At 36.4% G+C, this 27,848-nt stretch overlaps 1 protein-coding gene across 4 annotated transcripts in view; it reads right to left on the minus strand.

The window, feature by feature from the left end:
- Nucleotides 1-22,045: 22,045 nt before the first annotated feature.
- The window catches only part of Wnk3 (WNK lysine deficient protein kinase 3), a 140,021-nt gene continuing 134,218 nt past the window's right edge, over nt 22,046-27,848 (minus strand). For all 4 annotated transcript variants that reach the window (XM_077107182.1, XM_077107180.1, XM_077107181.1 and 1 more), the window contains 2 exons: nt 25,510-25,712; nt 22,046-22,417 (listed from right to left, as the gene is read on the minus strand). In XM_077107182.1, the coding sequence (XP_076963297.1) occupies nt 22,088-22,417; nt 25,510-25,712 (533 nt within the window). In that variant the 3' untranslated portion in view covers nt 22,046-22,087. The remainder of the gene's footprint in view (nt 22,418-25,509; nt 25,713-27,848) is intronic.

Here is a 27,848-nt window from a genome sequence, read left to right on the forward strand (position 1 = left end):
ATCAGTTTAAGTTGCCTGTCCCTGGAGATGAGTGAGACGGAAGAAAAACCGCTCACATCTGAGGAAAAACTATTTACGTCTGAGGAACAGATAGGGAGAAAGGACGGATGCACATGTCAGGAGGATAGAAAGGCTATAATGAATTTTTGTTGTTCCATTTTTATTTCATTCTGTCTCGGTTTTGTTTGGCGTCATCTTGTTGCGTTGTATTATAGTAGAAATACAGAATCAGAAATTAGTAAAAAAAAAACTGAAAGAGTGTTAAGTAAATTGTTAGAGGAAGGAGGCATCTCAGTAAAATCAAGAACAGTCAGGGCATACGTTGATACAATACAAAAATGTAGCCCATGTCTTTTTAAGGAGGAGTTGTTAAATATATCACAATGGAACCATCATGGTGAAGATTTAAAAAGAATAGAAAAGAACAGCCCAGGAACTCTGCCAGTTGGCACATTGACATTGTGGGCGTTGGTATCTGGTTTGCTTAGTCCAAAGCCTTCAATTCAGACAAAGGTAGAGGAAGGAGAAGACATATTGATTCAAGTAAAAGAGAAGGTCTCTCAAGTTAGTCAGAAAGAGGAAAAGATTCAAGTAAAAGAGAAGGTCTTTCGAGCTAATCAGACAGAGAAAGAAAGTTTAGAGCAGAAAAAGCCATCAGGGGGAAAGTTACAAAAGGAGACTGCTATTAAAACCTTTCTATCACCAGAGGGCTTAAGTGTCCAACCAACAGCACCACCTCTACAGGAGACTGCTACTAACACCTTTCTATCACCAGAGGACGTAAGTGTCCAACTGACAAGGCCACCTCCATATGCTGAGAGGCCCCTAATCCCTGCAGTTGATAGTTCGGATCCTGAGACAGGATCTCAAGTATTAACATGCCCTGTATTTGAGGTAGGAGGGCAGCGAATTTACCATGCTTTAAATTTCAAAACAGTGAAGCAGCTAAAAGAGGCTGTAACAACCTATGGTCCTCAAGCACCCTTCACTGTAAGCTTGGTCGAATCCTTTACCAACTTGAACATGACGCCAGCAGATTGGGCTAATATGTGTAAAGCTGTGCTAAATGGAGGACAATACCTGTTATGGAAGGTTGCCAATGAGGAATTTTGCAAGGAGACGGCTAGGCGAAATGCAGCAGCTGGTTATCCTCAGAGAAATCTAGATATGTTGTTAGGAAAGGGACCTTATGAGGATCAGCAGCAACAAATTGCATATGATCCTGGTGTATATTTACAAATTGCTGTAGATGCAGTTAAGGCATGGAAGACTTTACAAGGACATGGAGGTTTACAAGGTCAATTATCTAAGATAATACAAGGAGCTAATGAATCTTACGCTGAATTTGTAGATAGGCTTATTCAAACAGCTACCAGAGTTTTTGGGAATACAGAACAAGCAATGCCATTAATAAAACAACTGGCTTATGACCAAGCGAATCGTTGGTGCAGAGATATCATTAGACCATGGAAACATGAAGATTTAAACACATATATTAAATTATGTAGAGACATTAATGAACAAGAGCAAGTCATGGCAGCTGCAGTAAAACAGGCTTTAGATGCCAGAGACATTAATGAACAAGGGCAAATTGTGGCAGCTGCAGTAAAACAGGCTTTAGTTTCCAGGCCAAGAACATGCTACAATTGTGAACAAACAGGACATTTTAAAAGGAATTGCCCCATAGGAGGAGGGTTTAACAAAACTAGGTATCAAAGGAGTAGAATACTGGGTATTTGCCCACGATGCCGTAGAGGGAGACATTGGGCTAATGAATGCCGTTCTCAAACCACCATAGAGGGTACTCCATTATCAAAAAATGAACAAGGACCAAGTGTTTATCCACGATATCATGGAGAAAGGCATTGGGCTCCATTACCAAAAAATGGACAGGGGGGCCCAATGCTCCGGGGCCCAAAACCACAAATATACGGAGCACTGGAGGAACCCAGCAACCCCATCAGGGTAGTGCCCAGGACACATTGTCCATCAGATCCCTCATCAGACAAACCAGAGGGAGCGCAGGGTTGGACATCTGCGCCTCCGCCAGAGCAGTACTAACTCCAGAGATGGGAGTTCAAATCATTCCCACAGGGGTGAAAGGACCTCTTCCCAAAGGAACAGTAGGCTTATTATTGGGACAGAGCTCTTCTACTCTAAAAGGACTTATGATAAGTCCTGGGGTAATTGATCCTGATTATGAAGGTGAAATAAAAATTATAGCCAGTTCTCCAAATGGTATATCAGTAATTTCACCAGGAGATAGAATAGCACAGTTACTAATAATACCAAGCCTACATGATAAATTTTCCAGTCGTGCTGTAGAAAGAGGTTCCAAGGGATTAGGCTCCACAGGTGTAGATTGGGCTATGCTGTCTTTAAATTTAGATTCTCGCCCCATGCTAAAACTAAATATTCAAGGACATAAATTTAATGGGCTACTGGATACAGGTGTAGACCTTAGCATCATCTCTCGCCAAGAATGGCCAAAATATTGGCCATTACAACAAGCCACTCAAACGCTTCGAGGCCTAGGAGTGGCGACTAATCCCCATAGAAGTGCAATGGTATTAGATTGGAAGGATCCTGAAGGATGTGAAGGAACTATACAGCCATATGTATTGGATCATCTTCCTATAAATTTATGGGGCCGAGATGTCCTAGATCAATTAGGTTTGACATTAACAAATAACATCAACCAAAATGCACCCACTATTATGACTAGACAAGGTTTTAGGAAAGGAAAAAGATTAGGAAAACAAGAACAAGGTATAGCAGCACCAATACAAATAGATCAAGGAACAGACAGACATGGGTTGGATTTTCAGAAAGGGCCACTGAGACAATCAAAATTACTTGGAAATCAGAAAGACCAGTATGGGTTCCTCAGTGGCCCCTGACTAAAGAAAAGATACAAGCAGCCCATGATCTGGTCAAACAACAATTAGCGGAAGGACATATACAACCTTCTGTATCTCCCCATAATACTCCCATTTTTGTCATCAAAAAGAAATCTGGTAAATGGAGATTATTGCAAGATTTAAGAGCCATTAATAATGAGATGGTTATTATGGGACCTGCTCAATCGGGGATTCCTCAATTGTCTGCTTTGCCAAAAACCTGGTATGTTTTAGTTATAGATATTAAAGATTGTTTTTTTTCAATTCCAATTCATCCTGAGTATAGTCCACGTTTTGCATTTACTATCCCTGCACTGAATCATGAAGGTCCTGATCAGAGATATGAATGGAAAGTACTCCCTCAAGGGATGGCTAACAGCCCAACTATGTGTCAAATTTATGTTAACAAAACAATCCAGTCACTTAGAAATCAAAATCCTGAACTACAAATATTTCACTATATGGATGATGTACTATTAGCACACAAAGCTAAAAACACATTGCTAGAATGTTATGCCACACTTACAAACTTATGAAAAAATTATAATCTAGAGATAGCAGTAGATAAAGTACAATTAAATTTTCCAATTAATTATTTAGGAGTTCTATTATCCTCAACCATGGTCCGTCCACCAAAAATTCAAATACGAGTAGATCAACTCAAATCACTTAATGACTTTCTAAAGTTATTAGGAGACATAAATTGGATAAGGCCTTATCTAGGTATACCAACAGGAGAGTTGGGACCTTTATTTGATATCCTAAAAGGTCCATCAGATCCAAATTCACCCCGAATGTTAACGCCTGAAGCAAGAAAGGCATTAAAAATCATTGAAACATATATGGAAAATATGCATTTCGATAGAATTGATATAAGTGTGCCTTTATTATTTATTGTACTACCAACAAAAAATATTCCTACAGGAGTATTTTGGCAAGAAGGTCCATTATTATGGATACATTTATCTTATTCTCCTAACACTATTCTTACTAGGTATCCTGAGGCTGTAGGACAATTAAGACTCAAAGGAATAAAAGCAGCAAAGGGAGTGTTTGGAATTTCTCCCAATAAAATTATTACTCCATATACTATGAATCAAATTGATGAGTTAGCTAATGAGTTAAATACTTGGGCAATAATCATGTGCAAATCTAATGTTTCCTTTGATAACCACTTACCATCTAATCCTTTATTGTCTTTTTGGTCATCGCATCCTGTAATTTTTCCAAAAATGACAAGAAAAACACCTATCAGGAATGCTCCAAATATATTCACTGATGGATCAAATAATGGTACAGCAGCAATAGTTACACCTGATCAAACTTTTACATTTTTAGTACCCAAACAATCAGCTCAAAAGGTAGAGCTTAAGGCAGTATTACACGCTTTTGTGATGTTTAAAAATTCTGTATTTAATTTATTTTCCGATAGTCAGTATATAGTTAATGCTATAGTATCCCTTGAAGATGCTGGTAGGATTTCCCCTTCCTCTACTGTTTTCTTTTTGCTTTCCACTATACAAAGTCTAATCTGGGACAGAAAAGATCCCTTCTTTATAGGACATATCAGGGCACATACAGGATTGCCTGGAGCCCTTAGTTTGGGCAATGATTTAGCAGATAAAACTACACATGACATACATATTTTCTGTACACTAGAAGAAGCTATAAATTTTCATAAAAAGTTCCATGTCAATGCTAATACTTTACAAAAGCATTTTAAAATAACTAAGGAACAAGCTAGACAAATAATAAAACAATGTCAAAATTGTGTGACCTTTTTACCACAAGTTAATCTTGGAATCAATCCTAGAGGATTGATACCTAAGCATATTTGGCAGATGGACGTCACACACTTTCCAGAATTTGGAAAATTAAAATATTTACATGTTACAGTTGATACTTCTTCTGGATTTCTGATGGGCTCCCTTCATGCCGGAGAGAAAAGTAAAGATGTTATAGCTCATTGCTTACAAAATTTTGCCACTGTGGGCGTTCCAAAACAGTTAAAAAGAGATAATGCCCCTGGTTATACTTCTACCTCTTTTAAAAACTTTTGCTCATCATTTGGCATTACTCATATATCAGGAATCCCATACAATCCACAGGGACAAGGCATAGTTGAAAGAGCTCATCAAACTATTAAAATGTACTTATTAAAGCAAAAAGAAGGACTTGGGAAGGGGTATATATTCCCCAAAGATAAACTTAAAATAACCCTTTTTACTCTAAACTTTTTAAATTTGGATTCATCAGGGCTTAGTGCTGCGGAAAGGCATATGTGTCCAAAAAATGTACATAAGCCCAAGGTACTTTGGAAGGATATTCTAACAGGACAATGGAAAGGTCCTGACCCAGTAATTGTCTGGAGTCGGGGGTCTGTTTGTGTGTTTCCACAGGGAGAACAGCAGCTGATTTGGATTCCAGACAGATTAACTAAAGCGATTTCTACAGACCAAAAAGAAGATGTGATATCCAGAATTCCAGTTTGGTTATTCTTACATCTGCGACAGAACCAGAATGCTTTTTTCAATATCTATTTTATTATTGCCCTTTCTCATATCATGAAGTTCTATTTTGTTTTTTGAGCTCATACAGACCTAGGTTAATGTTTTGCTGATCAGTTCTATTTTTTGACTACAGAGTTTTTAAACATTGCAATCGAGATTTCACCTGTAAAAATTTATAAGGCCTTTACTATTATGTTATGTGTCATATGTATTATGTGTGCACACTTATGTTTTGTGTTATATGTTTGAATGTACGTATGTCCATATATCATATATGATGAGCACTTATGAACAAATGGATCCAAATAATTTTTTTTATTCACATGATTTAAATGGTTTAATTTAAATTGGGTAAACAGCTGTTGAGGATTGTTTTAAAATGTGTACAAAAAAGGAGGTTAACAGATCTGTTTGTTTACTTTCACCTTTCCTTTTCATTATATTTAATAATTCTCTTAAAGACAATTTAAATTATTAAGAAAATTGTTTTCTTTTAATGCCTTCTGGAATGTTACATAATTTTTTCTTTACCCATTATTGCCAGAATTCCTATCTTCATCCCAGTGCCGGTGAAGACAATGTAAATTGTTAAGAAAATTGTTTTCTTTTAGTGCCTTCTGGAATGTTACATAATTTTTTCTTTAGCCATTATTGCCAGAATTTCTGTCTTCATCCCAGTGCATGAAGACAAAGATAAAACCAATCTACAGCTTCTGCAATAGCCATCACTGAACTGCTTACAGAACTTACCTGGACTATGTATCACTTGTATGCATTGTGAACTCACCTATATGCATTGTGAACTATCTGTTAGTGCAGCAACTTGTGGTAGTGTTGGGGTATTTATGCTGATGGTGTCATTGGTGGTACAATTTTTCCAAAAGGAGCCGTCAATTGGCTTGGTGTATCTTCCTCCCTTCTGCTTGTCATGGTCGTTCAGCTAAAATTTGGGGGCCAACAGAGGTGAAGCAAAGAACCTCACCCCCCCCCCCCCCCGCTGGTACAAAGACCTCCAAACAGGTGTGGCTGTATACTGGACCGGTAGTCAGTGACAGGAAAGATCCAATTACTATTGGACAACCTAAGGCAGGCACGGTCTGTAAGCCACATGCTTGTTGTTTAAACAGAGAGGGGGAGATGTTGAGAGCCACAATCGAAGGGGCTCCCGCAAACTTTCAGACTGCCAGCTGATGATTGGCTCACAGCGGCCCCAGCAACACCTAGCTGATTGGCTCCTCTGTGGAGATGCTCATTGAGTTGTTTCCCTGCCCTTTCAGACTACCAGCTGATGATTGGCTCACAGCGGCCCCAGCAACATCTAGCAACATCTAGCTGATTGGCTCCTCTGCGGTGATGCTCATTGGGCTGTTTCCTTGCCCTTTCAGACCACGGAGCTGCTCATTGGGGGACTTTTTTGGCTCCGCCCATGCGACCCAGCCAATCGGCCTCAAGAGCAGGAGGATTTTGGGAGGAAGTGGCTGGGTTGGGGTGTGTGGCTTGTGGGAAGCTGGTGGTGGCAGTTGGGCTCTGAGGGTTTTTCCTGAGGAGCTGTTTTGTTTGGCATGTGTGGTTCTAAAAATAAAGTTAGTTTCTTTTGACAAGTGGCTCCTGAATTGTGCCCAGCCAGACTGCGGCAAGGTTCTCCTATGTTTTGTGTTCAAAGTTGGCTTTCTGACCACTGAGAACCCTTTCTCTAGTCTCTACCAGCAGGGGACACAATTGTCAGTATGCATCAGGTAACTTGTTGAATAGGCTGGGAACCTATTCATGCCAGCTCTAAGGGGTTTTAATAGCTATGGCTTTTGTTATGCCAACCTTCAGTGCTTGAATTCATAGTAGGAATCACTCATGTTAGTATCCCCTACCCTGTGTCACAAGGGTCTGTGAATGTGGGGGTGGGGGAGTGGTCTCATGTTTCAGTGGGAGGCATGAGAAGCTATTTTCACAAAACACTAGCTGTAACTACCTGTGGGAAAAAAGAAATTTGCTTCCTTCCTCTGTCTCTTTATGAGTAAAATTTTGGGCTTAAGGGGATTCAATCTCATTTGCCTACATTGAGAACACTACTTGTGCCCATGGTATTACTAGTTTGAGTCGCTTTGAAATAAATTGACTAACATTATTGTTACATTTTTGTTTTTTGTTTTTGTTTGGGGCATTTTGTTTTTATTTTTTGCAGTTCTGGGGCTCAAATCCAGAGCCTTGCTCATACAGAACAAATGCTCTACCACTGAGCTACATTCCCAGACCTGTAAAAATAAGTTTTAATTGTGACTTTTGGTCTTAGGGTATCCATTTGTTATTCTTTACCTCCTGTAGACAGCTTATTGTTTTCCTTTTTGACTCATTTTTTGCCGTGACAATTTAGGATAGTAGCTTTCCACTTGTCAGGAACATGCAGATTATTGAACTTGTATGTATAAGATTATCAATCAAAAGGTTAGAGTCCCTAAGAATATGGTTAGGAAAAAAAAAAGAGGGTCGCATCCTGTTTGCAGCTAGTGTGCTGAATATTCCCAGCTCTCCAGGAGTTATCCAAGTCTTTCTTCTTTGATACGCTGCTGGATCTCAAGAAGGGATATGCCATGTGTGGTATAAAACTTACTGGTTTTAATTCTGAGTCATTTGTTAGGTACCTTTTATTTAAAAGAAAATAATAATAATAGTAATAGAAGCCAGGAATATTTGCTGTTTCCTGGATGAAGTAGTTTGTTTTTAAGAGCCATATGTTTAAAATTCAGCTTAATTTGGAAGCCGATATTCACGATATACTTTTTTTTTTAATAAGGTTTTCCTGTTCTATTGGGTCCTGCATCTCCCATGGGAACTTTAGGAAGTTAATAGTCAATTAAAATTTAGTCAATTAAAACCTGTCTTCTTGAACCCATTTACAATATGTTCTATCCCTCAGTATGCTTCCTTTCTTGTTGGCTTGACTTTTGCTGAGGATAATGTGAAACTTCATTGGCTTTTTTGCAAACTTAAGATCTCCCCAAACTGGCTCCTTGCAGACCTGTTCTTTCCATTTACTTTTCCTTCTTCCCTGTTTTTGCCATCTGTGATCTTCTGTCCCGTTCCCTTGAATCTTTTATATCTTGTCCTTCAAGCCCCTATTTTCTCTGTAGTGGTCAGAGGATGAAAAATTACTGAGGAAACAAAGGATGCAGTTTTCCATGGCCAAATTATAGTTGTGTTTCTGAATCTTATCCTAGGACCATCTGCATACTTCTTTGTGAATCCTATGGTGAATTCCTCTAAATTTATATTGCCTGGACATTCATTTTGAATCCTCTGTGTCTCACTTGCCATATCCTAAACCTTTCTTGGAAAAACTTTTATTATTTCTCTGTGCATTTGAGATGTATGTATATCTTTTTTCGAACATGATAGTTATCATTTGGAAATAAGAAAAACTTAAGAGAGAGAATACTATTAGAAAAAAGAAAAAGGGAAAAGTGACGAGGAAGAATGATGTTTAACTTTTAGTTTCTTTATTTCTGTGACATTTTCAATGTGTGCCTGACTTGACAACAATAAAAGTAAAGTAAAATATTAATTTTGTTTAATGACTCATAAATGTTGAGATAATTACTAAGCATAAATTTAACTTTTTTAAAATTTTGGTATTAGAGCTTTAATGTAGGGGCACTTCACCATTGAGCTACATCCCCAGAGCTTTTTATTTTTTATTTTGAGACAAGGTCTTGTTAAATTGCTAAGGCTGGCCTCAAACTTGCAATCCTCCTGTCTCAACCTCCTAAGTGGCTGGGATTACTGGCATGTGCCACTGCATCAAGTATTAAGTTTAACTTCATATAGTTTGACATCTTGTTCTTTTATATGTAATGTTCAAAACATTACAAAGCGAGGAGCTACATATACTTAGGTCTGTTAATAAAAATGAAAAATCATTTCTAGGAATTATGTTATAGTGAATGACATAAAGTAGTTCACAATATTTGCCAGTTTTCATGAGAAATTAAGGTTACTTAGGGTTAAACTTATAATTAATATTTGTAACTACAAGAAATTTTAAAGAAAGCAACTCTATGTAAGGAAAATAATATGGGTTTCATAAGGAAAGATATGAAGTTTTTTTTTAAAATTTAATTTTATTCTTAGTTATACACAATAGTAGAATCAATTTTGATAATGTTATATAAGCATGGGATATCTCTTGTTCTAATTAGGATCCCATTCTTTTGTGGGCATGCTGGTGGGGTTCACTTAGGTATTTTCATATGTATACATAGGAAAATCGTTAGATGTATTCTATTGTCTTTCCTATTCCTCTCTCCCTTCCCTTCCATTCATTCCCTTTTGTCTAATGTACTAAACTTTTCTTCCCCCACTGGCCTTTATTGAGGTTTACTACCACATATCAGCGAAAATGTTCAACTTTTTTTTTTTTTTTTTTTTTTTTTTTTTTTTAGGATTGGCTTATTTCGGCTTATTTTTGTTGACAACAACAAAAAAGTTAATGGGTATTTCATTTAATTAATTTTTGCAGTACTGGGGATGAACCCAGGCATGATCTACCAGTAAGCTACATCACCAGCCTTTTTATTTTATATTTTGAGACAGCATCTTGGTAAGTTTTCCATTTTGGCCTCAAACTTGTGACCTATCTGCCTTTCTCCAGAGTTGCTGGGATTACAGTTGTGTGTTAAACTGCACCCAGCTAATGGGTATTTCCAAAAGCTTATAAAAGTTCTGTAGAAATATCTTGTGAGATCAAATCTGGCTGAGATGGGATAAATTTGTAAGATTTTATTAGAATATCTTCAAATTAGTTTAATATTAAAGTACGCTGATGCAAAGGTAGAATCTAGTCACCTCTGTTAAAATGAAAAAATTTTCTTGGTCTGAGAGTATGCAGTTATTTTTCTTTCCTTTTAAATGACTAGTTTATGAAACAAAGATTTTGTGTTCTGTAATTTCTGAAGTTAGATTTTGTCTTTTAAGCCTTTGATTGCTTAAAAAAGCAAGTATTCTCAATATTGAAAGAGTTGAGGTTTGCTCACAACTAAATAATATTTTGTATTTACCTTTAAATGTTTTATTTTTGTAAAATTCAAAACGGGGTGAGAATAGAAAAAAAAACTTTTTTTTGTACTGGGAATTTGAACCCAGGAGTACTTTACCATGGAGCTACATCCTCAGTCTTCTTTAATATTTTGTTTTTATATTGAGACAAGGTCTTACTAAGTTGTTGAGGCTGGCACCACTGTGCCCAGCTAAAATAAAATCTTTTTAAAAAATTTTTTTGTGGTGCTAGGGATTAGAACCCAGGGCCTTGTTGCCTCCAAGGCAAGCATTCTACCAACTGAATTATATCCCCAGCCTTTGTTGTTTTTATTTAACAGATAACCAAGATTATATTTGTTTTAAGCCTTCTGAAGTATTTTTTTAAAAAAACTTATCAAAATCAAATTATAAATTCATTTTTTAACCTGAAATCAATTTTAGGGTTTTCCAGTTGAATCCCTGAATGTCCAAAGAGTATGTCTATCATCTTGTGTGTATGTATGTGTGTGTATATATGAGTGAAAAAGAGAGAGGGTTTAAACTAATTAGGCTTATTCAATATTACAAATTATATAGGAAACACTGTTAAATAGTAAGATACTCAGTCTTTTTCATTTATATTTATGGGTATGCTATTGATAGGACTATCCTTAAAATTATATGATATTCTTACAAATTTCATGTTATCAGTCATAATTTTGGTCATTATGTTAAAGTGTTGCATGTCTCAGAAATAACCAAACATCCTTGTTAATTGCTCGTTATAATGAACTATCATAAGATTCATTACTATGGACATTCACAGACATTTATTGTTGTTGTTGTTTTAATATAACAAGGATTAAACCCAGTGGTGCTACATCCCTGGCCCTTTTTAGTTTTATTTTTGTACCAAGGATTAAAACCAGGGGTGCTTCACTACTGAGTTACATCCCTCGCCCTTTTTTTTTTTTAAAGAGAGAGAGAGAGAGAGAATTTTAATATATATATATATATATATTTTAGTTTTCGGCAGACACAACGTCTTTGTGGTGCTGGGGATCAAACCCAGGCCGCATGCATGCCAGGTGAGTGCGCTACCGCTTGAGCCACATCCCCAGCCCCATCCCTAGCCCTTTTTATTTTTTATTTTGAGACAGGGTCTTGCTAAGTTTGTTAGGGCCTTGCTTAGTTGCTGAGACTGGCCTGAAACTTGGGGTCCTCCAGACTCAGCCTCCTGATTTGCTCGGACAGTAAGTGTGCACTACCATACCTGGCACCTTTATTGTTTTATTTCTTCTATTACAGCATTTACAATCAGCTGTAATCCAAAATTGTTTCTTGTTCAAGGAGATAATGGAAAAGACTGACAAATACAGGTTTCTAATAACTTTAATATCCTGGTCTGGATAAGAATTCCCATAACTGTGATGAAGAAGCTGATAGCACCATGAAACTGCTAACCAAGATCAAACAGAACAAGAATTAATACATAAGACTGAATGAACTAATGAGGATAATTTTTGAATTTTTGTTTTCTTTAGTGTTTTGTTTCCCAGATGTATAGGAAGCATTTTTTTCCCCTTTTACGCTTTCTATGTTTTACAGCAACTTATGGTAGACACTTTTGCGAACAACAGTGGGAACATTTACTTTAACACCTCTGCAATCCATTGAGAAACTATTTGTGAATATTTTTATTTTTATAGTAATATCGTTTTTTGTTTTTGGTACCAGGGATTGAAGGCAGAGTTGCTTAACCACTGAGTCACCTTTCCAGCTCTTTTTTTATGCTTTTAGACAGGGTCTTGCTAAGTCCTTGAGGTTGCTCTCAAACTTGTAATCCTCCTGCATCCTGAGTTGCTGGGATTACAGGTGTTTTTGGCAATTTAGTCTTTTTTCATTAGTTCAATAAAAATTGTTCTTTAAAACAGGACACAATCAGAAACACTGGTTATATTACGAAGGATTTGACTAGAATGTCATATTTTCAGATATGACCAGGTGGCTTTAAGGAACTGAGGTGAATATTACAGAGCCAATCAAACCCCAGTTGGAAAAACTGGCTTGGTACCTTGAATATATGGTTCATATGGTTGTCTTATAGGTGGCTAAATAATGTCACTTCCTGTCAGGCCCAATAATTGCAGACTATTTAGGGGAATCTCATTGGACAGAATTCACCCAAGTGAAATTTGATGATGACTCCTTGTCTTGGCTTCTTAGTCTTAAGAGTCCTTTAAAAATCTTAATGTGAGATTCCTTATAAAAAGTTTCAGCAACACAAATTTAAAGATAATCATAATTCTTGCCGAACTTATATAAATAATCAGGTCCATTTTATTGAAACTAAAAATTATTTTGAAAACAAATCAGTCTTATTCTGATTATCTTTGTTAGAAAGGGAGGTGATTATAGAGAGAAAAATTATGCTTCATAAGAAAATTATAGTGCATCTATTATTAGTCTTTCCTCATTTTTGAGGGTTTATTTTGTACCCTGGTGTTAAATAAATTACCCAATGTTAGTTTTTTGTTATAGCAACACAAAATGGACTAATACAGAAAATTGATACCAAGGAGTTGGGGTAGTTGCTATCATAAAACTTGAAAATATAGAAGCTGCCTTGAAGCTGGGTAACAAACAGAGGTTGGAAAAGATTGGAAGAACTGACTAGAAAGAGACTACAATGCCAAGAGTATTATGGGTGATTCTGGGAAGGGCTCAGAAGACAAGAAGAAAGGAGCTAAAACATTTTAGAGATTAGAAAAGTGATTACGACCAGAATGCTAATGAAAATAAGTAATATTCTATTTAAATTTGAAAAAAAGGACGTACATGTCAAACTTGCAGAGAAAACCTTAGCCAAAGTGTCTCTATGCCTATGACTTTGTGGAAGGCTAAATTTAAGAGTGGTGAAATTGAATCTTTGGAAGAAGAGTTAGCTGAACAACAAAGTATACAGGCTGCTGCATGGTTATTATTGGCCATTTTCAGTGAGATTTATAATGAGACTATATGGAAAATTTATAGCCTGGAGAAAATGTTCAAGGAAACAAATGAGGGTGGGAATGAACAACCGCTTTCTAAAGATTAGCACAGGAAGACAAGGGAAAAAGGCCTCAAGGACATCTCAGAAATCTTTGAGGCTGCCCTTTCTCATCACAGGCCCAGATGTGTAAAAGGGCAGGATATTTTTGGGAAACAGGCACAGTGTGATCTCCACAGGCTTGCTGCCCAGGGATACCATGGCATTCTGCTCCCTGCTTTCTAGTGGAGTGCTCCATAGACCCTGCAGCCATGGTTTAAGCAGGCCCAGGCATAACTTTTGCCACTGCTCCAAAGGAAGCAAGTGGCTAACCTTAGTGGTATCTACATTGATGCTGAAACAGGAATAGCACTATGTGGTCATTGTGGCTTCTACCAAGATTTCAAAGGGAATCTAGTGGACAAGGCAGAGGCCAGTGGCAGGGGCTGAACTGCTATAGATTCTCCACTAGAATGCCTAGAGCTGTGGGAGTGGGACTGCCACTTGAGACCCCAGAAAGTGTCACCAGCAGCACACAATGCCTGTGTGAAAACCACCAGTACCAGTTGCATCACAGCCATGCATACTACAACTTAGCAAAGCCAAGGAAGCAGGGTTACCCAAGGTCTTGGGTAACCCTACCTCCTTCCATAATGTATATAGGATGCCAGATGTGAGTTTTAGGATTTATTGTCTGTCCTGCTGGGTTTTACTCTTGCTTTGGGACCATTACTCCTTCCTACTTCCCCATTCCTCCTTTTTGGAATGGGAATTTTTATCCTATCCTTGTCATTGTGTCTTGGAAGTAGCTTACATATTTTGCAGAAATGGGCACTGACCCCAGGACCTCAATCTTGCTAGCTAGGCAAATGCTCTATACCGAGCTACACCCCAATTCTGATATCTTGTTTTTGACTTTACAGGCTCACAAGTGATTTCCCTTGTCTTAGATGAAACTTTGAATTTGATGTCAGAATGATATTAAACTTTGGTACTGTTTACATGGAATGAATATATTTTACATTATGAGAGGGGCATTAATCTTGGGAACCAGGGGTTGAATGCTATAGTTTGGATGTAGTTTGAGTGTCCCCCAAAGTTTCATGTGCTGGAAGCTTGGTCCCAATGTGGCAGTATTGGGAGTTGGTAGAATCTGAATGGTGGGGACTGGTAGGTGCTAATTAGAAGATGGGAGTACTGCCCTTGTAAAGGGATTGATGCTTTTCTCATGGGAGTATATTCTTGGTCTTGCAAGATGAAGCTACCATACATATGTGGCCCCTTCTTCACCCAATAATTTCCCTTCCAACTTCTTTGCCATGTTATGAATGTAGTTGGGGTTGCAGGGCAGGTTGGGGAGGGCTTACCATAGTCTGAACAGATAGGGCTACCCAATCAATCTTGGACTTTCACTATGCAAAAATGTTAGGTAAATGAACCTCTTTTATTAAGTATGCTTTGCCGATAATTTTGTTATAGCAACACAAAACAGACTAATACAATCAAATTGTTCTGTCGCTTCTATTTTCTCCTCTTTTAAAATAATGATATATAAGGTTCCTTGAGTAGTTGTTACTATTAATTTCAGTAGCATACTGTGTAGCAGGCGTGATGTTAAGCCATTTATGTTTATCCATTCATTCTCAATACAATGCCACTGAGACAGTTATCTTCTTTAGAGAAGGAAACTGAAACTTATAAATTAAGCAGTATCCCCAAGTTAACAAGTTAGAATACAAATCTAGGTCTATTGGACTCCAAATGTTATACATATTAACTAAAATGAATCAGGACCGAGTGAGGCATGGTCACAAGTACTTTTAGTCCCAACTACTGGCAGAATCTCTTGAGGCAAGGAGTTCAAGGCCAACCTGGACAACATAGTGGGCTATTTCCAAACCAGTTTGACCTCCCAAGTGCAAGTTTAGTGTGAAAGCCACGATCAATATTGAATAATAAGCACAATTAGCAAATTAGGGACAGAGTTAACTGCTTTTTCATGTCAATTAATATAACAAATAAGAAAATGGAGTGTCAAAGGGTCTGTGAGTCACAAAACCACAGCTTGTCCCACTAGGTATCTAGTTGCCTCCCATTAGGGTTCACCTAAGGTAAAATGCCTCCGAGTCACTGGTCAAAAATTGAGAAGTTATTAAAAACTCTCAATTTGAGAAGTATTTAAAACTCATCTAGTTTAGAATCTCTCCCCCTACCTCCTTCCTTTCTATTTTCTTTTCTTCTCCCCCATATCTCTCCTTACTTTTTTTTTTCTTTCCTGGGGACTGAATCCAGGGGGACTTTAACACTGAGTACATCCCCAATCCTTTTTATGTTTTGAGACACGATCTCACTAAGTTGCTGAGGCTGGCCTGAAACTTGTGATTCTCCTGACTCAGCCTCTATTTATTTTTTAAATATTATTTTTAGTTGTAGATGGACACAATACCTTTACTTTATTTATTTTATGTGGTGCTGAAGATTGAACCCAGTGCCTTACACATGCTAGGCAAATATTACCACTGAGCCATGACCCTCGCCCTCTATTATTTATTCTGAGACAAGTTTTCACTGTGTTGCCCAGGCTGGCATAGAATTCCAGAAAGCCTCCTGCCTCAGCCTTCTAAAGAGATGGAACTACAGACATGTGCCACCATACCCTGAAACTTGAATATTTCTGACAGGCCTATTACTCTTCCTTTAGGGCTCTTTACATATGCATATACATACTTATATATAATTATCAAATAAGCATGTGATTTGACACAGTCAAATGACAAGTCATTGCAGACTGATGAATGAGAAGTGAGGGAGGGAAATTTCCAAATGTACATTTTTCTAAGGAGAACCATAATATGAAAGGAAATACTCCTTCATAAGTTTGTGTACCTGGTAGATTATGAAAGAAGCACTGGGTTGTTTCACGTATGATATGTAAAAAGTATACATTTAATCAAAATGATGAATTTTTTCTAGATATATTTGGATTATTATGCAGACAGTACATATGATAGTCAATATGGCCTGGAATTTTCCCCCATGAGCTGCAGAGTAAAGCAGACCTAGGTTTGGATCTAGGATTCATAATTTACTAGCTATGTGACCCTAGTAAACTCTTTATAATCATCCTGATCCTCAAAATTTCTCTGTAAAGTGGAGATAGTAATAGACCTATCTTACAGACTATAGTGTGTATTAAAAATTTCACAGTAGGTTACAATTATGATTCATTTGCAAGTGTAGAGGAGTCAAACTGGAAATCTGTTGGACCTGTAAATCAAAATGTAACACATGGCTTAGTTTTGTTTGGTTTTAGGCCAGAATAATCCATAGGATTTAATTTCCTAAATCTGCTAAATTATATTTGATAAATAAATAATCATTTTAAACCAGGTAATAGCAGTGACTATGACAGCATTTTAATAACATACTCATTTAACACAGCCTTTATTTTCTGTTTCAAAACAAAATTTCCAGGAAACAAAACAAAATACTTAACAATGGTTGGGTACAAATGAAATAAAAATCACAGTTTCAAAGAACCAAAGTCAGACAACTGCTGAAAGGCAGATCACTTGGTTTACCCCCAAAAAAGTTAATGTCATAAAGGATTAAAATTAAGTTTAACAATATTCTATATAATGCTACATTCCCCAATTAAGAAAGGAGAATTCACAAATACAACTAAATGTTAAGTGTAGAGAAGTGGCTGAAATTCTGCATACTTCATAGTAAATTATGCATGAAAGTTTATTAATTGCATAAACTTCCTGAGTGGCTCCCATGCTGCACTAGGTCTACATGCTTAATATTCATATCAAACAAATTACAGCTTTAAGTGATTGAGCATGACAGACCTTGAACAACTGCACTTTCCGATTAGTCACTATATCTGCTGAGGGTATGTTCTGGACCACAAATCTCAACCTCAAACCTTAAGTTATAGTGGAAAAAGAAATGCAACTTAAAAAACTAGAAGGATGACAAGTACACATTTAGAAGTTTATTTTACACTGGCACATTTTTTTTTTCTCAGAGCCGAGTTTCTATCTTCCCTTCTTGCTTGACTTTTAGCCTTTCTATTTGAGTTTTTTTTTTTTTTTTTTTTTTTTTTTAATTAAAAGAAAACCTTCTAGAATTGGAGCTGGTGGTTTGCACACTTTTCCAGCTATCTCACTTGAAAATAACTTTAGTGTAACCTAGTTACTACCCTAGGCCTTTTCATATGTTGGTTGTCAATGTTCCTGACCAATGTTTGTGTTCATCCTTCTCATAAAAAGACTATTTCCAGGGTGACTTGAATGCACTTGGCTCCATAAAAATTTCATATTTTTTCCACTTTAAAGGATCTTACCAAGTTTGAGTGTTATCATTTTATAATCTGGATTTTAAAAAATTTGAATCCTAGAAATTACATTCACCAAATCAAAGGCCTTTTCTGTGCACACACACCCCCTTTTCTAGTTCGTCTTCTAAACATGGGGAGGGAAAACAAATCCCCAATAAAATAACAGATTCAAAAAATAATCTATTCTAAAAAATGGCCTGCATACCACCTCATGGCCCAAGTTTTTCTGAACCAAACAGAAGATGAAGTAACTGAAATCTCAAACTGATGGTAAATATACCTCAGGAATGTAGTTATGCATGATGACTGAAATTACAGTTTTTACTAATATTAAAAATATGCTGTAGTGTTACACAGTAAACATGTGAAACAAGGAAAATCTGGTTACAAACATTTGCTGAGTTTTTTGGGGAAAAAGGAATGCATCATTTTTATCACTCAGAAAATACAGCAAGGAATAAAGTCAATGCCTCCATAAACTTTAGAGATTGGATAGTTATATACAACCCTTACCACCAATTATAATTCAACTCAAATGCATTCAACCATTGTAAAGTAACAAAATATCACGCAAATACTTGGCAGTACACTAATACGTTAAATGACAGGTCATTGCTGTAGGATTTGTCAAATATTTCACTGTGGTAGTTAAAGCAATTTCAACCCATAGCCCTTTAGGCACAGAGACGAGAAATGCATCTCTAGTAAAAAATGCAAAGTTACAGGCACTGGACTAATTTAGGTACTTTTAAACCATTTGTTTATTTTTAAACTAATTCCTACAACTAAGTCCTATATCACCACCATTTAGATTTAGTTTTCTGCTCTCTATCCCCAAATCCCCTAAGCTTATTTCACATAGGCACATGGCTCTCATCACTAAAACACAGATTGGTGGCTGAGTGATGATGTCTCTCATCTCAAACTCATGGTTAGTGCTGGGACAAACAGGCAAGCCAGATTTATAATCTGAAAGAATACTGAGAATCAAGGCAAAAATGCAAGTTTCACAGGCAGTGTTTACTTGTGCACCCAAAACAGCACTGAAACGAGGTAGATAAACAAAAGTAACTGGATTAGAATTAAATTTGGGGTTCTAAGATGATACATCCATCATACTGTACATAACACTCTAAACTCAATCCAAAAATCACAGCGGAAAAGTGCCTTTTAAACTTTCACAGATAATTTTGCTGTCAAACCATGAGATTTCATGCTTGATATAAAACTGACAAGGAAGGGATGAAAAACAGAATGGATATTTGTTATATTACAGCAAATTACCTTAAATAGAGATTCAAGACTGCTACAAATATACATAGGGTTATTTACTTTAGATTTACACCAATACTGGTTTCATAGTCTTATGATCTTACACCCAACTTCACAAACATAGCAGCAGGTACTTCATGATGAAATACTCACATTGCCACATATGGAGATACAGTACTGTTCATCAGACTTGCACTTTGAGAAGTAAACATGGTGGCTGGACATACAGACTATCCCCCCAAATAAACTTTACAAGCACGATGGTTAAGCACAACCTTTTTCTCTTCTACAAGAAAGAAAATGAAAAGGATAGGTTTGTGTGTTTTTGGAAATGAGTAGAAGGCCTTTTTTATATAGTAGGCTCTTTGTTAAGTAAGAAGGGAATTTCTGAGCTTTACCTCAAGAATTAATTATTTCTAGGAAGGAAAAGTACCTCAGGCAAGGATGAAAACAGCACTATTATATGACTTAGTAAAATTATGAAATAATGCAAAACCCCTAGATAGAAAATTAGCCAATATTTACAGTCAAAGTGACTATAATCTCATTTAAGTAATGGGAAATAGTAAATAAAAACCCACAGCGATGTGATTAACATTGTTTTCTTCATTTCTGCACAAACTCACTTTTTTCTGTAGTTTTAAATTTACACTCACGTTATATATACACAATGTATATATAACATATATGTTAATCCAGCTACTGCAGTCAGCATGGAGACAGCAGTACACTATTCACCATCTTCAAACTTTAGAAGACTACATTTCTTTCCAGCAAAACCTGAAAAGATTCTAAATATTACAAGGCACTGCAAAAGTCTGCAGGCAAACAAGAATGATGAATTATATATAAAACAGAGGTGGTGACAAAAATGCAGGACATATGATATAGAGCAGCCATTAATAAATGTAATTGTACATGTCATCCACGGATCTTTTTTTTTTTTTAATCCTGGGGTACATTGTTTAAAAAGAGAACTAGAGAAGAAGAGGTCTTAAAATCTATAGTACTTTCACTTCATAGGTTGTATGTCTCAATGTAATTACACAAAGCCAACATTTATAATAAAACACAAATAGTTTTAAAGAATTATGGGCTTTAGGAGCATTGTTTTTGTACAAATGGAAAACACTGCAGTGTAAGCATTTGCAGTGCACTAATGTCCTAAAATCATTTCAAATTGCAAACCAATACTGTAGAAGAAATTTGTAGACTCTGTACGTAAGATTTGGAAAGAAATCATTTCATAAAACATCCTTATCCAAAACAGGATGTTTAATGAAAAGAAACTCACTCTTATCAACAGCAATTCTTAAAACGCTGCCCTAGATGCCCCAAGTAATAGTGACAGAATCTTTGTGGTAGTGGGTGTGATCCTCAGGTAACCAAATAAGACACATTTTTATTTTATAAAGGATACTAAATGTTACAAAGTAGACTGTGCCAAAAAAAAAAAAAAGAGAGAGAGAGAGAGAGAGAGACGTACACCCATTGTTTTTCTCATTACCTGGCAAGCCCATGGGGTACAATTTTTAGAGGATTATGGTGGAAAATCTTAACAGAGATCTTGAGTGAAATTTTGGAATGTTTACCAGTAGATGGAACTCCTAATTAGGTAAAGATGTACTAGAAATGACCTTGAAATCTTTGGAGTGGAAGGTAAATAGTTTGAACATGTATAATTCGGAGTTGAAAATACCATTTAAGAATTTTATTTGGGTTTCACAGACTGAGCATTAGGTAACCCTGTGACCAGCCTTTAAAATTATTGATATTTAACCTTCTTAAAAACCAAAGGTGTACATTTTGACATTGCCTCCCTTCCTCCTAAAACTGGATAAAACCCAGTAAAGTGCAACTTGACAGTGATCTCTCTCAGATTCTAAAGAGGCTGCCAAACTCATCTAAGATCTAAAATCATCTAAGACGCTATAGATACTAATAAGAAATTATAACAACTAAAAATGGAATCCAAAAAATCTAAGGGCAACTTAAATAGTATTCTTCTAGGGTCTATTATCTCACTGCAGGACAGTGTATACCCCACATCTCTTAGAACCCTGTAAAGCCAGTGTTTCATGTGTAAGTCTCAAAACCTACAAAACCTACTGTGTCAAGTAAATTTCACTTCAGAAGAATGGATCAATAGAGGTGTACCTTGAATCCCCTGTTAGGAATACAAGGATTCTCCCTAAATGAGATTCATATCAGCTGCAATATATCCCTTGCGAAAGAATGCAAGCCAAACCAATGCCTCTCAGATGCTCAAAACCAATATAGTGTGCACATGAGAAACAAAGAGATAGCTGCTTTGAATTATTACCGAAATCCTAAAGCAGCTATAATATCTGTAGAATCTAGGAACTGTTACAGTTCTGTTTTTTCCTTTCCCTCCGCCTCACTCAAAACAAGGCTTCACTCCTACTGCTGTGATGACGGGAAGAAAATCACATTAAAAAGGGCTCATGTTCTGTACTGGTTGATAAAGTTATCATAAATTTAAATACCAAAAAATTTCCTGCAGCAAGTTACCCTGCCTTCTATGAAAGGTAAACCTAAGATAAACACGTGAAGAAACCCACAAGACTCTGGCTATTAGAGGGTCTCACTTCACCCATGCTTGGGGATAATCAATCTAGGTAATTTTTATACATTTTAAAGTAAAATATCCAGCTGCAGATAGCAGCAGTAAAAAATGGGGGCTTCTCAGCAATGCGTGGAAAGTGTCCTGGAAATGGTAATGCTCAGGCTGAGCTTATTAAAGCATTCTGAACGGTATTTTTTTTAAAAAAATCAAGTATCAAAGAGGATAGGATTGAAGTGAAAAACATTTCTGTGTGCAGTGTACTACGTGCACATTGCGCATTTCTACAGAATGATGAGCTATATCAAATACCACATTGGAACAACAAAAAATACAGTTGAAAGTAAACTCAAATGAGGGAAAATATGGCAGAAAATATCTTAGGTGTCCTGAAAATAATTCTGAAAAAAAATCTCCCTTTTCTTCATCATCTACTCTGATTCACTTGGGACCAGGAGGGATTGTAGCAGGATTCTGCACTGGTGGAGCTGGAAATGCCTGCAAATTCATCCCCGGCTGAAACGGTCCCCCAGATTGGGTAGGAATTACTATAGACTGTTGTGTTGTCCCTGAAATTCCTACCCACTGTACTGGATACCCTGCACCCCCCACAGCATTATACTGACAAACATGGGGCATTCCATATGATGATAATGGCCCAGGAAATGAAGGGAGTGGCAGTCCTTGGGGCAAGGAGGTTGGGACAGCTCCACGAATTTGGGACAGAGAAGAAATCCATGTTGATGTGTAGCCCATAGTAGAGGGAGTATTCTAAGAAAAAACAAAAGTAAAAACAAAAGATCAGTTTATTTGTTTATATGCTTTTATCAATGTATATTCCTTCCTATTCTTTTTGGCTTACTACTCCTGTTAATACTTTGAGTGGTACCATTTTGGGGAGCAACTTTTCTTCATGCTAAGCATAGTTACATACCTTATTTCGGTTCATCTTCATAACTGCCCAGCTTTTGCAGGGTAGGCATTTTCAGATGAGGAAACAGAATCTCAAAACTGGTAACTCCAAGCAACAGCACTAAGCACGTTAATAGTGAAGTGGTGATTGGAACACAGTTCCAACTAACTGCAAGGCCCATACTAAATTCCCATTCACAGTTTCCTCACGTTAGCACTATCCTTCAATTCTTACTTCCTTTTGTCAGTCCTCAGCATGACTTCATATAGTGCTATAGGCGAGAATAGCCCATCTTACTATATAATTCTCTGTAGACAGGAGCATGGTTTAGTATAACATAGAAGAAAAACCTAGCATATAGTGGATGCTCAATAAATTTCATCTTCCTACCCACTTCTATTCACTATCTTTTTTAAAAAATATTTTTTAGTCATCAATGGATCTTTATTTTATTTATTTATATGTGGTGCTGAGAATTGAACCCAGTGCCTCGCACATGTTAGGCAGGTGCTCTACCACTGCACTACAACCCCAGCCCTCTATTCACTATCTTAAAGTCTGACATTTTTGTTATAGAAGACAATGAAATAATTATATTTTTGGCAGTATTAAGAAATATATTCCGGGCTGGGGATGTGGCTCAAGTGGTAGCGCGCTCGCCTGGCATGCGTGCGGCCCGGGTTCGATCCTCAACACCACATACAAAACAAAGATGTTGTGTCCACCAATAACTAAAAAATAAATACTAAAATTCTCTCTCTCTCTCCCTCTCTTTAAAAAAAAAAAAAGAAATATATTCCTGCCTGATTCTTCTTATATTGTATTGTGACTATTCACATGTATAGAGATTACAGAAATCTCATGCACATGGAAATAATAATTCTATTGGATGTAAGCAATTCTCTTATCAGTCTCATGCTTAGATCTTGTAAACTGAATTACAATCTAAAACAAAACTTTCAACTAAGAAACTTTCAACTTAGGGTAAAGGGTATTAGTTTAACTCAAAAATGAATGACAGGGGCTGGGGTTGTGGCTCAGCAGTAGAGTGCTCGCCTAGCATGTGCGAGGCGCTGGGTTCAATCCTTAGCATCACATAAAAATAAATAAATAAAATAAAGGTAAAAAAAAATGAGGGGCTGGGGTTGTGGCTCAGTGGTAGAGCACTTGCCTAGCATGTGTGGGGGCCCTGGTTTTGATCCTCAGCACCACATAAAAATAAAGAAAGAAAATAAAGGTATTGTGTAATAAAAAAGAAATTTAAAAAAATAAAATGAATGATAACATCTTTTGAGGTGAAAAACCATTGATTTGAAGTTCAGCCATCCCTTGTTTATATCAGTGTTTTCCTTCTGTTAAAGTAAATTTAATGGTTATGCTTCAAAACAGCATATACTGTATGACCACATTTTTAAAAATATTTTTTAGTTGTAGATGGATACAATAACCTTATTTATTTATTTATTTTTATGTGGTGCTGAGTATCAATCCCAGTGCCTCACATGTGGTAGGCAAGCACTCTACCACTTAGCTATGACCCCAACCCCAACAGTATGATCACATTTTTTATAAAGTTGTTTCCATGCATCCATATTTAGACAGAAAGAAATCTAAAATGATGTTTTAAAGTTGATGACAACTATTTCTAGGTGGTAAGATATGATGGTTATATTTTAAAACTTGTACTTTTCTATGGTAAGTATTATTTTATAAGTAATAAAAAGCCTCCATTCACAAAGTATTCAGAGGGTCTCTCACTGGCAGTACAAATGCATTTATGTCTTGAAATTTGCCTCTAAAGGCTTACAAATTTTATAATGGTGATACTATCTGTATGTCAATAGGAGCCAGGAATAAGATGAAAACACAGATCCCACAAGCAATACATTACCTACTAGTTTGCAAAATAAAGGATTTTAAAATAGTTTTTTCAAAATTAACAATAAATACATTTTCATACTTTCTTTACTGAACTGTTTAATGATTATATATGCACACATATGCATGTACACAAACATAACACCCACATATATCTCTTTTAATTATGAGGGATGAGATTCTAAGCCTTGATTCATATTTTAACAGATTCACTTATTTTCAAAAAAAAAAAGTTACCTTAAAAATTCAAACAGAAAAATTCAAAATAAAATAAGGCCAATATTCCACCATCTAGCATATTCCTCATGGGTTTTCATATTTTTCTATGCATGTAAACATATCAAATGTGTATGATTTTTAATAAATTATACTATATATGCTCTTTTATAAGCATGTATTCTTCCCACTGCAGAATACATTATAGACATATTTCTCCGTTTTAATTGCATGTACACCTAAGGCCACTGGGTTTCCATTCCTAAAACTCAACAAACCTCTTATAATATTTTAGCTTAAGCAGCTTTAAAATTAATTCTAATACTAGACAAAGATAGTTAACTTAATGAGCTTTAAGAATATTGACATGCAACGTAGGATAGCTTGCCCTCAAAATGCAAACTCTTCTTGTGGCACCAGATTGAATTAACACTCATTCCAGAGGCTTTCTTTTTTGATGTTTATTTGGTTGATTTTAACATAGAACAGCCTAAAAGGATCAGCAAAGAGTGGCCTGCCACTGCTTTTCATACAGCACAATTTAATGGAAAAAGCCAAACCCATTTTTTACATGTTGTATAAGGCTGTTTTTGCACTACAACAAACTGGACTAATTGGAACAGCATGGCTTGCAAAACCTAAAATATTGACTAGCTATTCCCCTTATAAAAGCTTGCTGACCCTTGATCTAAAAGATAATTTGCTCAAAGATATGAAAAATCTAGACAAGGTTAAAAGTATTTATGTTTTCAAGTCATATCTCTTTTTCACAGTATCTATAATCATAGGCCTAAGTATATCCATATTTATGATTTTAGTTCTCATAAATAAAGAGGATTAAGTATAAAAAACTTACTTCATATGCCTTGTTCCAGTTTTCTGACTCTAATTTTTGTTGACTCTGTTTAAGTTGGTTTAAACTTGGCTTAATAAGAGAATTTCCCACTGTTTCCTTTGTCCAGTCATCTACCAGCTTATGTAAGTCATCTGTGAACATCCCTTTTTTACTGGCTGGAGATTGCTGGCACGATGCTGTATTACTCTCTACACATAGTGGATCTATAAGATAAAACAGGGAAACCATGTAAAGGAATTACGATTGATATAGATAAGTGCATTTTTGGCCAAAGAAGTTAACAAAACAATACGTGGAACATACCAAATGAACAGACATTTTAGTTTACCTCAGTTCTGATTTAAACATGTTGTCCTGCAGTAATTAACTAACAATACCCCTTTTCACTCTCCAAAATTTCTTATTGTTTGGATCCTGAATTAGAAGATTACCTTAAGTGTACTTCAAGTATAATAAAAAGAATCTCCTTTAAACTTTAATCTTTTTATCAGCTTCCTCAGGTAGATACTTTCTCAGGTAGAAGAGTTAAAAAAAAATCACAGAGCTAGGAGTATAGCTCAGTGGGAGAATGCTTGCTAACATGTGCCAGGCCCTGATTTCAACCCACTGAATAGGGGAAGGGTTGAAGAGGAGAAGGAGGAGAATCACACAACATTAAAAAATGAACCTTGACAGGTACATTGGCACACACCTATAATTCCATCAGCTAAGGAGACTGAGACAGGAGGATCATGAATTCAAAGCCAGCCTCAGCAACACTGAGGCAGTAAGCAACTCGGTGCGACCCTTTCTCTAAATAAAATACAAAATAGGGCTGGGGATGTGGCTCAGTGGTAGAGTGTCCCTGATATCAATCCCCGGTACTCCCCACCCCAAATAAAAAAAATTTTAAAAAGGAACTTTAAGAGCTGGGGATATAGCTCAGTGGTAGAGTACTTGTCTGGCATGCCTCAGGCCCTGGATTAGATTCCTAACACCATAAAACAAACAAAAACTAAGTTGTGCACGGTGGCACATGCCCTATGATCCAATCCTACTTACTCAGGAGGGTGAGGAAGGAAGATAGCAAGTGGGTATGTATATCAGTGGTAAAACACCCTGGGTTCACTCCTCATTACCAGGAAAAAAAATTAAGGAACCTTAAATGTATAGCCAAAGCAACTTGTTTTATAATGGGGAAAATAGACCCTGATGAAGTTAAGTGAAAAGCCTAAGTTTTTCCAAGCAATACGCAGCAGAAGTAGGCCTCGGAACTCTAAAGCCTGGGAAAGAAAAATATAACTTTTCAATATACCATACTGACTTTCAACAAGCTTCAGAAAACTAGAATCACATTTCATTTTTGCTAATATTTCTGTTCATGATTAAAATTTTAAAAGAATATCTAGAACAGCAGAAACGAGGACAAAGATGTTTTAATGAACCACATCAGTTCTGGAGTATAAGATGTTCAAAATGAAATAAATCAATTACAGATGACTGCATCAGTGCAGTTTCCTAATGTGAACATCACACTGTCTTCATAATTTAGTAATATTATTCATGCTTACTAAATCATCCTCATAGAAAAGATTCATAGAATTCCAACTGCTTTGAGTGATTTGCAAGCCAATGGCTTATAGAGTAAGTCCAAACTCAATTTTAAGAAGTTGAGAAATTTCAGGGCAATAATATTTCTAGGTCCAGGACCAGTGGTAAACACCTATAATCCCAGAGACTCAGAAGGCTGAGGCAGGAGGATTGCAAGTTTAAGGCCAGACTCAGCAACCTAGCAAGACCTTTTCTCAAAAACTTAGTGATGCTATATCATGTACAGCCAGAAAAATGAAAAGTTGTGCTGCAATTGTGTACAATGATCAAAATGCATTTTATTGTCAATGCAGATTGACTACTTACTAGTTGAAAAGACAAAAATGTAACACTGGGTCTAATATGGAAGGATCACCAAGATAAATTGATAAGTGAAAGAAAGTGTGGAGTAGTGCATATTGTATATCATTTTTGTTTTTTGAAAACAGAAAATAAAATTGGGCTGGGCCTGCAGCTCAGTGGCAGAGTGCTTACCTAGCATGCATGAGGCACTGGGTTCAACCCGAGCACCACATAAAAATAAACAAATAAAATAAAGGCATTCTGTCCATCTACAACTACAAATTAAAAAAAAAAAACATTAATAGTTGAAAAAAATTTAAAAAGGGGTGGAGATGGAACACAGCAGTTAAGTGCACCTGGGTTCAATCCCCAGTACCAAATGAATGAAATGAATGAATGAATGAATGAATGAATGAATGAATGAGACAACCATGGGTTTAATTAAGCAAGCACATGAGCATTTCCTT

Source organism: Callospermophilus lateralis, chromosome X (genome assembly GCF_048772815.1).
Source record: "Callospermophilus lateralis isolate mCalLat2 chromosome X, mCalLat2.hap1, whole genome shotgun sequence".
Lineage (NCBI taxonomy): Eukaryota > Metazoa > Chordata > Mammalia > Rodentia > Sciuridae > Callospermophilus > Callospermophilus lateralis.